Genomic DNA, 14,735 nt, shown 5'->3' with positions numbered 1-14,735 from the left:
AAAGCACATTTTGATGTGTACCCTAGAAGTCATAACTTGTGGCTACTGAGCCTATAATGTAACCAATCCCACCATTTCGGTACAAAACTAGTAACTTTTAAATCCCAATATTCTTGGCATGCCTGGATGCGGGGGGAGGGAGGGAGGGAGGGACGGAGACGGCTATCTCCATTAAGAGCTAACTCATGTTGTTGAAATTGCCTGCTTTCACTGATTGCCATGTTATAGGGATGTCTTAAAGATTCTATACTACTTGCAAGAGCCATATCACAATAAAGGTTTCAAAAAAAAAATCCATGCATCTGTATAGACACAAAGAGAAAATAGATGGATAGAATATCTTACAATGCTTTTTTAGTTATGACACAGATAGTACATATTGTACAGTATGTATCATTTTGCTGACACCGTTCTTAAAAAGAAACTCATGAAATATATACAGCAGGTGCTAATACTACTCCAAGTTTTGGATATATACTGAAAACACCTAAAAGTTCCAAAAGGGCTACTATAACATAGCATTTCTACAGCAGCAGAGTAAAATAATGTAGAGTAAAACAAAATATCAAAAGGCTGCTTTACTACAAGGGTTAGAAGGTATGCAACACTGAAAAGGGTTTACAAAATCATCCTAAGTCTTAAAGTTCACAACATATGTGCCCTTTGTTAAGCTCTCCAAATGCACAAGACACTTTCTAAACACAATCACAGTATTTTATTCACACCCTACATTCTGAATGCTGAGTAACTCTGCCGTATGTGCAGGTATGTATGCAGCTATGTGTGTGCATCCGTAAAAACATATTTTTTACACACTACATGCGAGGAAATCCATGCGGCAAACTGCAAAGCCAAATTAAAATCTGTATTTATCAAGCACCTTTAAACACATCACCTGCATCTGCCCCACTTATCTATCTCCACTGAGATAATCAGTCTGAATATACAGACAGAGGTATGTAAAAGTACTGACAATAGCTGCAAGGCTCTCTTATCTATTTCTAATTTTTTTTTAAATGTGGCATGTACAGAATAAAGAGGTGGCATGTAGAGTTTTTGTTGGCACTCATTTGGAATGCCCTGCATAATACATTGCCTCCATTTCAAATGTATGCTTTTATCATGCTGCACTGTCATGTGTTCACATTACATTTTGGTATAGCTTTAGATAGATGATAGACTGACACAGATGACAGACAAATATAATACAATGGAGTCACTACAGCAATATCACAGTTAGAGTAAGATATTTTCCATACTAAGCAACATTGTGACCATCTCTATATAACGTTCGGAAAAACTTCTGTTCTGCATAATATTTCTCACATGTACTACTTGTCCAGAAGGTATTTTTTTGGAAAAGTTTTTAGATTTTAATTGGACAGGCCATTTTAAACTTTTTTTTAAATCTAGTCATAATTGAAAGCATTAATGTAGAGTATTAAAATGTATTAATCCACTACTCCTTTATCTAAAACTACTGCACAGGACTAGTTTTATCAAGTTTGGATGCAAGAAATTTAGTTATAAGAGATGATCTCTCCATGCACATTAATATTTCCATGAGAAATTTCCTTATATATATATATATATATATATATATATATATATATATATATATATATATATATATATATATATATATATATATATGTCCTTCTGCATTACAAAGACAGTTTTCAAAATGTCAGACGATAACTAGGGTCCAAACCTCCATTAGGGTACACTAGCTTGGACTTCAACGGAATGCTGCTGACCTCAGGAATACGCAGCAGATCATTCAAATCCCAAAGAGAATTGGGTGCTAGGAATATATATTTGCCACTATAATAATAATAATAATAATAATAAAAAAAGCACAGGTTGCACAGGCAGCAGCAGAATATTCACACAAAAATCACGTTTTCTCCTGAACTCACACTATTGTAGCTTCTTTCTCCCTCCTCCTACAATGAAACTAGCAGCCTCCAGAGCTCCTCAAGTTCTTGCCCCTGAGGCATGCACCTTCATAGAATATCAGGGTTGTAAGGGACCTCAGGAGGTCATCTAGTCCAATCCCCTGTTCAAAGCAGGACCAATTCCTACAGCCTGACCTTAAAAACCTCTAAGGAAGGAGATTCCACCACCTCCCTGGGTAACCCATTCCAGTGCTTCACCACCCTCCTAGTGAAAAAGTTTTTCCTAATATCCAACCTAAACCTCCCCCACTGCAACTTGAGACCATTGCTCCTTGATCTGTTCACACACACACACACACACACACACACACCCCTTACAGTGGGCCAGGTGATAACAAATTTATGCTTCAGAGGAACGTAGAAAACTCCAGAGTGTACAAGTATGGAACAACCTACCCAAAGTTTCTTCTTAACCCCAAGCAATTGGTGGATGGTTTATGCCCATACACACAAAGGTTTCTATCCCATTAAATCTCAACTGGTCCACTAAGAGGCAGAAGACAGAGGATGCTATCATATCACGCTATCAGAATGTTCACCTCACCGGTACACGCTGGTAGAATCCTCATTCCCCTCTTGTGGGGGACAGGCAGCAGCAGAATATTCACACAAACCCTCATTCAGTAAAGTGAGTAAGCAGAAGCACCTTCGGCCACAGCAACGACTTTCCATCAAATCCACCCACCCACACTCACAAACACATGATAGAGGGCTCAAGCAAAAGATTTTTTTAAAAAAGGTAATAGAATCTGTGAATTCTGGAAGTACTTATGACAAGCTTTCTTCCCTGTTCATTGTGTCAGGCTGTGATGCTTTGGGATTCAGAATGCGCTACCAAATGAGCATGTGAAAAGAGAAAGAGGAAGCAGCACATTACTCCAGAGCTCCAGCTTCCTTTGAAGTGCATAGCTTTTGGACTTTCTGGCCTTCAGGTCAGGCCTTCTCTATCATATATGAATTTACATATGTAATATAGTCAACATTTATTTAGGTTTAAGCTACAATTAACATGAACCACACCAAGCAATTTTTCCATCACTTTCAGAAATGCTTCTGTTCTGGATGCTTTACATTGGGTAGTTGTTAGAGTCAGAAGGTTCCAAGAATTGAGCTCTGGTTCTGAGCCACGTAAAACTGTTCCCTCTGAGAACAATAGGTTCTAACATATACAATATTGGAATCTTTAAAAATCCTGGACTCTGCAGAATTTATTACTATTGTGACCATTGTGGGTTATGCCAATGGAGTTTATGACTTTACTGAAACCTGGAATATGAAGCTTATGGCAACTATAAACGCTGAAGGCAATACTGGTGAAGCTTATAATTAGGGTCAATGGAAATCCCCATGGGTTGACTGTTCAGGCATTAAGCTTGGACTTCAATGGAATGCTGCTGACCTCAGGAATACATAGCAGACCATTCAAATCCCAAAGAGAATTGGGTGCTAGGAATATATATATATATTACTTCTCCTCTGTGCTGACTCTGGCCAGTAAAAAGAGGGGACAACAAATGCTCTATTCAGTCCTCACCATCTTCCCACCCATTTATTCTGGGATGGGAGTAAGTGGACACGTAGCCCTGCTTATCCCTGTGCAGTCAGACCTAAGGTCAAGGTAGCCCTATGGAAGGATTCAAGGGTTGTTCTTACTCTCTCTCTTGCTTGTAGATTGTGTAGCTCATGTCACAATCTAAGCCAAAGGGCTTAATCCTGCTCCCATTAAAATTCTATGAGAAACTTCCAGTTGATAATGGCTACCTAGATGGCCAATAGGGACTTCCAATATCTATTTTATTAATTTATATCTTATACTATTTAAAAGAACATTTAACGGATTCAAAACCATCTATCTCTTCATACAGTTAATCTGTGTAGCTCCTTGTTTGCTATTACTGTTAGTTTGTTTTAATATTCTAAATTTGCAGTTTTTCTATTTAAAATACTTGTGGGAATACTATTCCTCTGCAATAACAGAAGTTATTTCAGTTTATATAAAGATCCCCCACTTTTTTATTATTTTTTAAAAATCAGACATTGTGTAATTCCTTCCTTCCCACACCACACAAACTAATAACGCATCCTGTTTCTCTTGATAATAAAATCCCAGACTCTTGTCAGAAAAAGAAATTTTAGATGTCTCCTGCATCTGGAAAATTAAAAAAAAGAAATTTACAAAGCCTCATTTTAGAACTGTATCTTGAAATATTAAAAATAATATACTACACGCTGCATGGTAGAATAATGTGTCTTTAAGGTTAGGCTATCCCCCTCCTTAAACAACTATGTAAAAGAACAAAAACAAAACAAAAAAACATTCAATTTTACTTAGTGATAATGAAAGAAACTAGACTGTGACAATGCACAAGGTGGGAAATTTCTGTTTCTCTGTGGAACAAGTACACTATGGACAGTGGCAGGACAAATTTTCCCCCATGGTTCTATCTATGTGCCTTAACTATGACCTTCAGGGAGCACCTCCAGAGTAAAAAGGGTACTTCAGTCTGCAAGACCATTCAGTTTTTGGCCTCTCTGCTCAGCATGCCAGCAAAGGTGCCAATTAGTGCCAGTTGCGACGCTGGCTTTGTAAACAATTTTCAGTGATTCTCCTTGTCTCTCCCACTAGGCCATGAGCCACAATATACAACGTGAAATCACTCAGACTTTTCACCTAAGCTGTCATATAAACTTCAGACCACTGTTCGGAGTTTAATTCCTGTTGAGAGTGTGCTTTGCAAGGTAATATAAAGCAGCTCTAGTGCCACTGGTCTGCAAGGTGCATGTCAAGGCAACCAATTGAGCCCAAAGCACAAAAAACACTGTCAGTGCTAGCCAGAAAGAGAACTATGCTGTGAGCGAGATTCTACTGCTCTTGTTGTACTGAGGAGTCGATGCATGTGTGAGAAGAAAAGGACAACTGGAAACAAATAGGAAAAATAAAACCAATGAAAATATAAGGTTTTTTAGAGGCTGCTCCAAATTTTTCTTAATTGAATGACAGTAATGGTATGCTGGATCTCTCTCTCCTCTGACTCCCTTACACACACATAAACATATGCCCTCCAACACACACACAAATGCAGGTAAGCTGGAAAGGGAGATCTTATATGAGAGTGAGGGTGCTAAAATCAGGCCCTGAGAAGCCTGTAGTACTTGAATAGTGTGCTATGAAAAAAGTGATTATGAGGAAATACTGTCTAACAAAGATCTACATAAATTGTAATTTTGCTATTTCTTATTCTCTGCAGCTAAATCTGTGTAAATTTCTTTTACCCCAGGGGTTGGCAAACTATGGCCCATGGGCCGCATCCGGCCTGACAGCTGTTTTAGTCCGGTCTTCAAGCTCCCTCTGGAGAGTGGGATCTGGGGGTAGCCCCGCTCCAGCGGTCCAGCCAGGGAGCAGGCTCAGGGGCCACTCTGTGCAGCTCCTGGAAGCAGCAGCATGTCCCCACTCTGGCTTCTGTGCCTAGGGGAAGCCAGGGGGCTCTGCTCTGCACTCTGCCCCCACCCTAAGCGCCGCCCCCGCAGCTCCCATTGGCCGGGAACTGAGGCCAATGGGAGCTGTGGGGGCAGCATGCAGAGCCGCCTGGATGCACCTTTGTGTAGGAGCCAGAGTCGGGGGATATGCCACTGCTTCCGGGAGCTGCTTAAGGTAAGCACGGCCCAGAGCTTGCACCCCTAAGCTACCCCCCACCACTCCAGCCCCCTGTCCCAGCCCTGATCCCCCTCCCGCCCTCCTAACCCTTTGGTCCCAGCCCAGAGCCCCCTCCTGCACCCTCCTAATCCCTAGTCTCACCCCAGAGCCTGCGTCCCCAGTCAGAGCCCTCACCCCCCCACACACACACCAGCCTGGAGCCCACACCCTGAACTCCTTATTTCTGGCCCCACCCCAGAGCCCACACCCCCAGCCAGAGCTCTCACCCCCACCCGTACCCCAACATCAATTTTGAAAGCATTCATGGCCTGCCATACAATTTTCATACCTAGATGTGGCCTTCGGGACAAAAAGTTTGCCCACTCGCTTCAACCACTGACTATCTAAGTCTAATGGATATTTTTAATTTCACAGGGACCAAATAGTTTTCACAGCCCCATTACAGATTTATAATCCAGAGTGAATGATAATAAAAGAGGTTTAAAAGTTAGAAGAAGGGGAGAAAGCTACAATTTGTGAAAAAAATGAACGGTAGCACAGAGGAAGAAATCTGCTGCAAAATAAACAACTCAGCAGGCAGGAGCGTAAACTGCAAAAAAGAAGAAATGGAAAGAGGGAATAGGATATTTTCCCAGCATCTTTGGGTTATTTAAAAGTACCTGTACTTCATAACCTGCACAGCTCCAGGCAATGTGTTAAGCAATAAATTGCTTTCTATAGCTATGTGGTGGTGTCAGAGGGTCAGCAAAACATTCCACTCCAGAGGCACTATACAAATTTCTTGACTCGAAACAACCGGATTGACTCATTTCTATATCTTTCAAATCCTCATACAATCTTCCAAGGACAGACGTAACGACACTCTACACCAGAATGAGTGATAAAATAATGCTCAGCGTTACAAAAATGGAATTTTGAAACACCATGTAGCCAGGATGCAAACTGACCCTTATGAAAGGGAAACAGGAAAAGCACAAGCTAGTACTTACATTCTAGTATTGCTGGTCTTGTTGATAATTACAGATTTTCCAGTTTGATCTACATTGTGATCCATTCCAAAATAAGCTGCCACTCTGTGCACTAACATCCTCTGATACGATGACATCTGAGGGAACTTTTTATAGTGATTACTGAAAAAAATCATCACACTGATCAGTTACGTGATCATCTCTAAGATATAATATAACAATACCTTTTAAAACTTGATGTAACTATTTTTTTCCTCTGTACATTTATACAGCATATATGTATGCTGCAGTCAAGCAGACAATCAGCTACAGTGGCTGGTTTTCAGAAAGTGCTGGATATATTTATAAGCAATAATAAAACTGGTACTTTTACATGCTAAATTAAGGTAATCAAATCTCATATTTCATGGCATCAGCTGACCGCTGCAGGAATCAGGTAGGACTAACTTGTCATACACACTTTCGCCCTATCTACAATTTTGCACAAATGGCTAAGGACATCATGAAAGTTGTATGCCTTCCTCCAAAGCAGCAGATACTGGGCAATGTTCAAGACACCAACGGGCTATTCTAGTACAATAAATCTTCTTACTTCTATTTTTCCCCTCAAAAGTCAATCTGTTTGTTTTTAACCAAGTTGCAATCTATAATTTTATAATTATAAAATGTAGAATATGTGACAGCAAAACAGGGTTTTGTATCCCTTCAAACAAAAGCTTAACTTTATTTTTTACCACATTAAAGATACCTTAGTGCATAGAGCAAATTGCATGACATAATATTTGATTATATATCCCCCTCTAGAGCTACGTGCTCTATATCCTATGCAATGAAAGCTTTACCATTATTTTTGGGCATAACTGGAACCAGCTGGAAGTCATTAGAGAACGATAATAAAAATGAAAAGCCTTGCTTTTTGTTACACCTACTGCAGTGGCTCCTCCTGACAGCTATTAGAGATGAATTTAGGGCCTGATTTTACAAGGTGCCAACCTCCAGCACAGTGTGGGATGGGCCTCTAAGTGAGCACACGTCTCATAAAAATATAGCACTTACATATGCTTTATGCAAAAGATATATGAGGCATGCAAATATGATAAACTAACCAAATACTGAAATTAACTTACTTGTTGTCACTAATAAAATCTATAATTTCCTGTTCCATTTTTAAGAGTATCATTCTGTCCCTGTAAAAACATACAACGATTTGAAGAGTCAGCTACCACAACCATTTTTAGATACTTTTATGATACTTCAAAAACAAATTATGGAAATTTCCCTTTATTTAAAAACCATGTAAATATTTTAGTTAAAATGCCGACCTCCCTTGCGTTGATGCAGCTGGGGAAAGAATCCAGTCTCCCCTTCTCCCCATCCATACCAGAGCAAGGTAAGATATGGACTTAACTCCCTTCGGCATTAAGGCTCAGCCTGGCAGCATTCGCAGCCTCAAAGGACTGCATTCAGTTGGCTTGTGGAGTGGTTGAATAATGTTGGTATTTCTTTTTGAAACAAAAGTAAGCTGTAGAGGTAGTTGAAAAACTTTCATCACAAATGTTTTTGATGGAAAATTGGATTTTTGAAAATTGGATTTTCTGTGGAAAATTTCAACTTTTTATCTAAAAATCTAACACCTCAAACTCAAAATAACCGCCTTTCCTGGTGCACCACTGTGGCTCAGTAAGAAGGGAGACCATGATGCATCATGGGACATGTAGTCTGATCAGGAAAGCCACTGAGAATGGGGACATGAGGCACCCAACACCACCTTCCATGAGGAACTGCAGCGGCATTGCCAAATCCAAAATTTTCTGTTTTTTAAACTGCAAGTTTTTGGTTTTTGATCTTTCACTGAAAAGTTGAAATTTTCCACAAACACACCTCCTACACATTTACTTAACAGCACTAGTAAGAAACCTTACAGAGTGCATTGCTCTCAAGCTCCTTTGAGCTATTACAGCTTGTACAGGTTGGACAATTCAGAGACTTTTTCTTTGAAGGCTAGAAATGTGCCCTTTAATACAAAATGTGAATTCATGCATTTTGAAATCCCATGGATTTTTAAGCTCCTCTGTGGATGGGTATTTACCTAATTATTTCTTGATGCCCAGTAAGTGGAAGATGAAACTGTGCACACTGAACAGATTCAGTTGAAAAGAGCATGTAAAACATAATATATAAAAAATCCTGGTAGAAACTTTTTTATATATTTAGGATGAAATTCTATATTAAGATGAGTTTGCAGTTCCAAATGAAGACTATGGGTGTAGTGAGGCTAGAAGTGGCACTCACAATATGATATGAGTTGCAAATACCTCCAATCACATAGGTTATAATAGACTAGTGCTAAGAGTCTTTAGATGGAGCTGTGCAGCAGTGAAGATAAGCACAGAGACCAAATTTCAGGAAAAGTAATTAAACAATGGGAAACTGAAAAAACTAGGCAGTCGAAATTTATTGTTTTATGGCTTCTTGCTCAGTTAAGATGCTTCCATTATTTCTTTTCCAACAGCATTCTCTAGAACTAAAATTATAAGATGCTTAATTGACATGATTTCTAGGGCTATACTAGGAGTTAACAACATGCTGGAGCTACTTACCTGGGATTATTCTTTAATGTGTTCACCAGAAATTCATGCAAATCTATGCCTGTTGAATCGGTATATTCTTGGCTGCAATCTGAAAAACAAAAAACAAACAAACAACTGTTTCATTTCAAAAGTTAACGTTAAGCCAATTTCTGCAAAGCAGACTTGGTTTTCCAGACAGCAACCTAAAGAATATATTAGAAAGAATAAATACATACAGGTTATTTACTTATGTGACAATCTACCCGACAAAACAGCATGAGGAAATCTGTCTTTTCCCTGCACTGTACTAATAAGTGCCAGAATCGAAGCAAACAAAGTTTTGCCCTTTCTAGAATCACACGAAATATATAATGTTATCCAAATTCCTTCCAACTTTCCCTCTCCTACTGCTGAATATGCAGTACTGTCCATAAATACATCTTTGTCTAATTTAATATGTTCATATGTTCAATATATAAAGTGATATGCCATGCCACTGGGAATTCAAAATCTTTAACAGACTAGAATCCATTGATGTCTAAAAGTGGATAGATGACAATAGCACGTGACAGAATATTTGGAATTAATTTACGGCATAGCTTATTTTGTCTTACTCAAAAGTAAGGGTATATCCTCAGCTGGTCTGAATCACCAGCTTCAGTAAAGTCAATGGAGCTATGACAATTCATACCAGCTGAGGATCTGCCCCTGAGTAGGCAATGCTTATCCTTAAGAGACTACAGTGCAGTTTAGTAAAGTAGTATAATTATAGGTATAAAAATAATTATCGTTAGAGTCACTTTATGCATACCTGCTGTAGTAAGGCATAATTATAATATGTGATGGATAATTCACTAGTGTATTACAGTACACGGACCATGAGTTAAGGTTAAGGGCCACGTGTGGATTTCCCAATAATGTTAATGAGAGATTCATCTGTGGGCCAAAAGCAAAATATAAGACTAAGTGTTTTGTGTCACTGGTAACAAGTTGTACAGTATACTATGATTAACAGGAATGGAGTTATATTTTCATAAAATATTCTATGAAAGAGTACTATTATAATCATATACATATATACAAACATTATACACACACACAGAACAAACACCTCTCACACAAAATCTCTGCAATCTCAAAACCCCAACATTTATATGAAAAAACTGCTTTTTCTTATCCATACAAATTTCATGTTCCACATTCCCTCTTTTAGATAAATGCATTCCTACTTTATGTGTATTTATAAGACAGACAGAAAGATATGAGAGAGAGAGAGAGAGGGTTCACATATGCACACAGGTATAATACATATATACACCCAGGTATATACATTCATATGCATATCCAAGAATTTCTAGATGTGACCATAATAAATAATTGAAAAAGGATTCAAAAATTTTGAAGTTCACCTTTCGATAACATTCTGATCTTGGATTTTTCACAGTTTTTATCTTTTTCTTTGTTTTTATCCTTCTCTTTTTCTTTCTCAGAGTCATCTTTACTAGATTTATCCTCTTCTTGTAGACTGGGGAAGCTCGAAAGCTGTAGTTGTATTGATTCCTGTTGAAAAAAATATAATAATTTAGGGCCAGATTCAGTAAAATTTACATGGATTCCAATCTGAAGAGATTTGCATAAGGGAGTGCACAGCTAGAAAAATTGAAGCCAGATATAATTTTTTTCCTATTGAGTAAAATTAAATCTTATCGGTAGAATAATGCATTCTTTGGCTCAAATTCTGCCCTCAGATATGTGTGTGTGCTGCTCCCACTGAAGTCAGAATTTCTTCCTTTACATTTGCAAACTAAGACCTCTGAGTTTACAGATATTAAAGATACACTATTCTCCACTTTCAGTAATTAAAGATATTGCAAATGCTAGATAAAGACCAAAATAATGTCCACAGAAATTTTTTGTGCAAATTCATATAAAAAGTGTTATGCACACATACGGTGCTATATAAGTTAAACTCACTTTTCAGGCCCTGAGAATAAGAGAACGCCAATAAGTGATAATATGCATTGCAGAAAACTGAGTTTAGCTATCAGGTTTATCACGTAAAAAAAAAACCGTCTGGAAACATGACCCTTAGCAAAAGGTTAAAAAAAAAAAAAAAGTACTGCAGTTTTCAGTACAGTGGGTGTGCTAACTGAATTTCTTTAGTGCATCAGAAATCCATGTCCTAAAGATTTTGACATTTCAAAGATTGTGAATTCCTTTGAAACTGCACTTGTTTGAAAACTGGGAATTCATGGTGTTTGGCCTTTTTTGTTTTGCTTTTGAGAAATCATTATTCTCCACTTACATTGGATTTTTTAGACAACAGTAAAAAATGAGTTGCTATTTGATGAAATACATAAACAGTGCTGTGATAAACTTCAAAAGAATGGAATCTGACTCCAAGAAGGAAAAGAAAGTATGGCTAAGTATTCACACTGTTTTGAAGAAAAATGAATGAACAAAATCAAATATTTAAGTTTTGTAAAAATACATGCTTACATCAAACTGTGGCAAAATCAGCAGTATTAAAAGTGCCTTTAACACACTGGGGGCCTATATAATTGGTAAGCTACGGCTGCATCACTGACAACATCCAAATTAACAATTATTTAAAAATAGCCTGATCTCTAGCAAATTCCCTTCTATCATAAATTTTCATAGATTGCTGATGTACAGAAAAACAAATCTCATTACAATATTTTAACCTAAAGGGTATTTTTCAGAAGCAGAACATTAGTAACTCAAATGATGCCTGCAATAACTAATACAAACCTTAGTTATTAAAAAGAACCACTAAAAATCAGACACCAAAACAAAAGACAAAAGTCCTAACAAAACTAGCTACTGGTGTCACAGTAAGATATAAAGTCAAAATTGCCTCTGCTGAATCGGTGTCTTATTCTTTTCATGAAGCTGAAATGTGGTACAGAAGACTTGAGATGCAAAGCGCTGTAAAAATGAAAGCAAAACCCTGTGCAGAAAAAAATTAACTGGGGTTTATTTTCTCAATCTCTATTTTTGTTACCATAAGGCAGAAATGTTAGGAGAATGCTGCACTGAACATAGAAAAAGAATGGGAAATCTCAATCATATGAAATAAGGATATGCAGGAGAATATCCGCTAACTGCTAAGTTGCACTTAATTGACTAAAGTATGTTCTCCTTTCACTTGCTGAGGAAAAACTGCAGGTAAATGTTTTGTTCTGATGACAGGATTTTGTATGAATCAGTGCCACAATATCTTTCAGAACAACTTCAGATCCCCTGGGCTATTTAATGCTGGGTGATTCTGTCATTAGTTCTTCAAAACAGAGGAAAAGTATGGAACTGGCATCCTCCACACTTTAATCCTGAACTATTAAAATGGCTATTAAGCTGCACCTATTTTGACGAGAAGAAAAAATGACAGACTTTACATGTAGCATCAACACACATGTAAACATACAGAATCTACTTTGTGTTACACATATACGATTCTGCGTATAATATTTGGTTGCTCATGAAGAAACACACAAAAGGGCTGCAGAGTCGTGAAAGCAATCTATTATTTTTTTGTTATATTTATTTTTATTGATTTTTCTCAATAGTAAAATACAACGTTTATAAGTACATTGATACAAGGTAAGTATAGTGAATAACAAAAGAAGTGTTCAAGTTGCAATAATACACTGATAAGTCAATAGTATAACATTAGAGGCAACATTCCTTTTAAGTAAGGACATAGTGAATCATCAGGTAAGCGTTCAAGATCAAGTAATACAGGTAACAAGATTTTTCCTACACAGGAAAATGAAGGCAAATTTTCAAATATCAATACAAACATCAGGGTTGCAGTACAATCCATACTCTGTAGTTCTGGCAATGTACCGTACATTCTCTGGTAATCAAAACCCTGTGCTTTGTAAACCGCGAAGATAAACTAATAAAAATGTAATTCAAAATAAACTCAAAATATGCTTCTTTCTCCTTTAAAGTAAAAGTAAACCATTTCAAATGGCACAACATTTCCAGTATCCTTCAGCCAGTCCAAGGAGGAGAGTGCAGGTCTAGCTTTCTATTGCAAAGCTAATCTGCATTAGTAAGCAAAAGGCCAATATAAGAGCAAAGCATAGTTTCTATCTACTCGAGAATTCAAAACCAATTGTCTTTACACGAGACAGATGTTGGGAGTCCAGGGGTACTTTAACTCCTGTGATCTTTTCAGTGTAATCAAAGAATTCTTCCCAGTAACTGGTCAGACCGGGGTAGGACCAGAGGATGTGTGCAAGTGACCCCTCCTCTGTCTGGCATCAGGGTGCGGTCTGGGAGAAGTATTTTATCCCAAAACCTGCCTGCCTCCATGGAGTTAAACACATGTCCTCTGCAGTACATTATCAACTACCATGCGATGTTTAATACAATCTCTTATATTTATATTATTCTCCTTTTCATTCTCCATTAAACAATAGAAAACACAAATAAAATGCAGAACAAAAGCCACACATTTTTGAATAATGCAAGTTAAGCTAAAAGCATAGGGTTTTTTAAATATATACCTACAACTTTAAAATAACCTGTCAATTTCCCTACTGCATAATCATCATTGTAAAGCAGTCAACACTTGGAGAAGTTCAGCTGCTAAACAAGATCTGGTTTTTGGTCTTTCAAAAAAATAAATATAAATGAATGAATGAATAAATAAATAAATAAAAATCCTCTCCAAACTTATGAGCATAAGGGGAGAGTTCAATTTGTTTCATTTCAAGTCAATAGAGGAAAGTCAAAGAAAGTACACTTAAAAGTGATTGATTGTTTTGTTCTGAGCTCACAAAAGTCATTTTCTCAATCTCTTTCTCTCTATGGCTAATCTCATTTGCCAATAAAACAACTGAATCTTCAAGTAGCAATGCTGGCAGCTTTTCAGGGTTTTTTTTATTATTATTTAAAAAAAATCTTGTTTGCCTGTCAAGTGAAAATGACGACGATAGTTTTTGGTGGTTTTGGTTTTTGGGGGTTTTTTTGTTTTTTTGCAAGCGAGCCTAGAACTGTTTTCCAGAATCTGAATCTGCTGAATTGAATTGCCAAGATGTTTTGGTCCAAAAGGTATTTCTTTGGAATAAATGGAATACAAAATGGAATCCTACTCAGTATAATGCACCCTCTCTTCTCTGCCAATGTATTTATAGAGAGTCAAATATCTGTGTAGTATTATGAAGTGCATACTGGGGGACTGATACATAATGGATCTCAGCTGAACTAGAAACCAGAATGTATTTAGAACTGTATCTGGTGTAGCCTCAAAAGAGATAGCCTTAGAGAAAAGAACAATTCTATCTTTTATTTATTTTTAATTTTAATCTGAATTCTTTTGAATTCTTTTCCATTTGTTGAAATTTTCAGGGGGTCTGGAAAAAAAAGCAAATAACACCCTGTGACATACTGTAAGACTACTTCAATATTTCAAAACAAAGTATATGCTAAGCCAGATAACTTCATAAAATCGTGTGCATTGTCCAATGTAATTTTTTTTTTTTTGCTTTCCCCAAAAATATTGTTAAAAGCCCAATTAAGTAACATGATCATGCAAGTGAAAGTGGAAGTCAAC

The 14,735-nt window shown here is 37.3% G+C and overlaps 1 protein-coding gene across 11 annotated transcripts in view; it reads right to left on the bottom strand.

The window, feature by feature from the left end:
• The window catches only part of ARPP21 (cAMP regulated phosphoprotein 21), a 265,697-nt gene that overhangs the window by 124,886 nt on the left and 126,076 nt on the right, over window positions 1-14,735 (bottom strand). For all 11 annotated transcript variants that reach the window (XR_007772330.1, XM_050937943.1, XM_050937940.1 and 8 more), the window contains 4 exons: window positions 10,561-10,711; window positions 9,182-9,260; window positions 7,709-7,768; window positions 6,603-6,743 (listed from right to left, as the gene is read on the bottom strand). Coding sequence is in view for 10 of the 11 variants with exons in the window: in XM_050937943.1 (XP_050793900.1) it covers window positions 6,603-6,743; window positions 7,709-7,768; window positions 9,182-9,260; window positions 10,561-10,711 (431 nt within the window). In the remaining variant the exon portion in view is untranslated. The remainder of the gene's footprint in view (window positions 1-6,602; window positions 6,744-7,708; window positions 7,769-9,181; window positions 9,261-10,560; window positions 10,712-14,735) is intronic.

Source organism: Gopherus flavomarginatus, chromosome 2, assembly GCF_025201925.1.
Source record: "Gopherus flavomarginatus isolate rGopFla2 chromosome 2, rGopFla2.mat.asm, whole genome shotgun sequence".
NCBI lineage: Eukaryota > Metazoa > Chordata > Testudines > Testudinidae > Gopherus > Gopherus flavomarginatus.
Note: the sequence above shows the minus strand (reverse complement) of the source record. Positions and strands in the feature narration are given on the sequence as shown.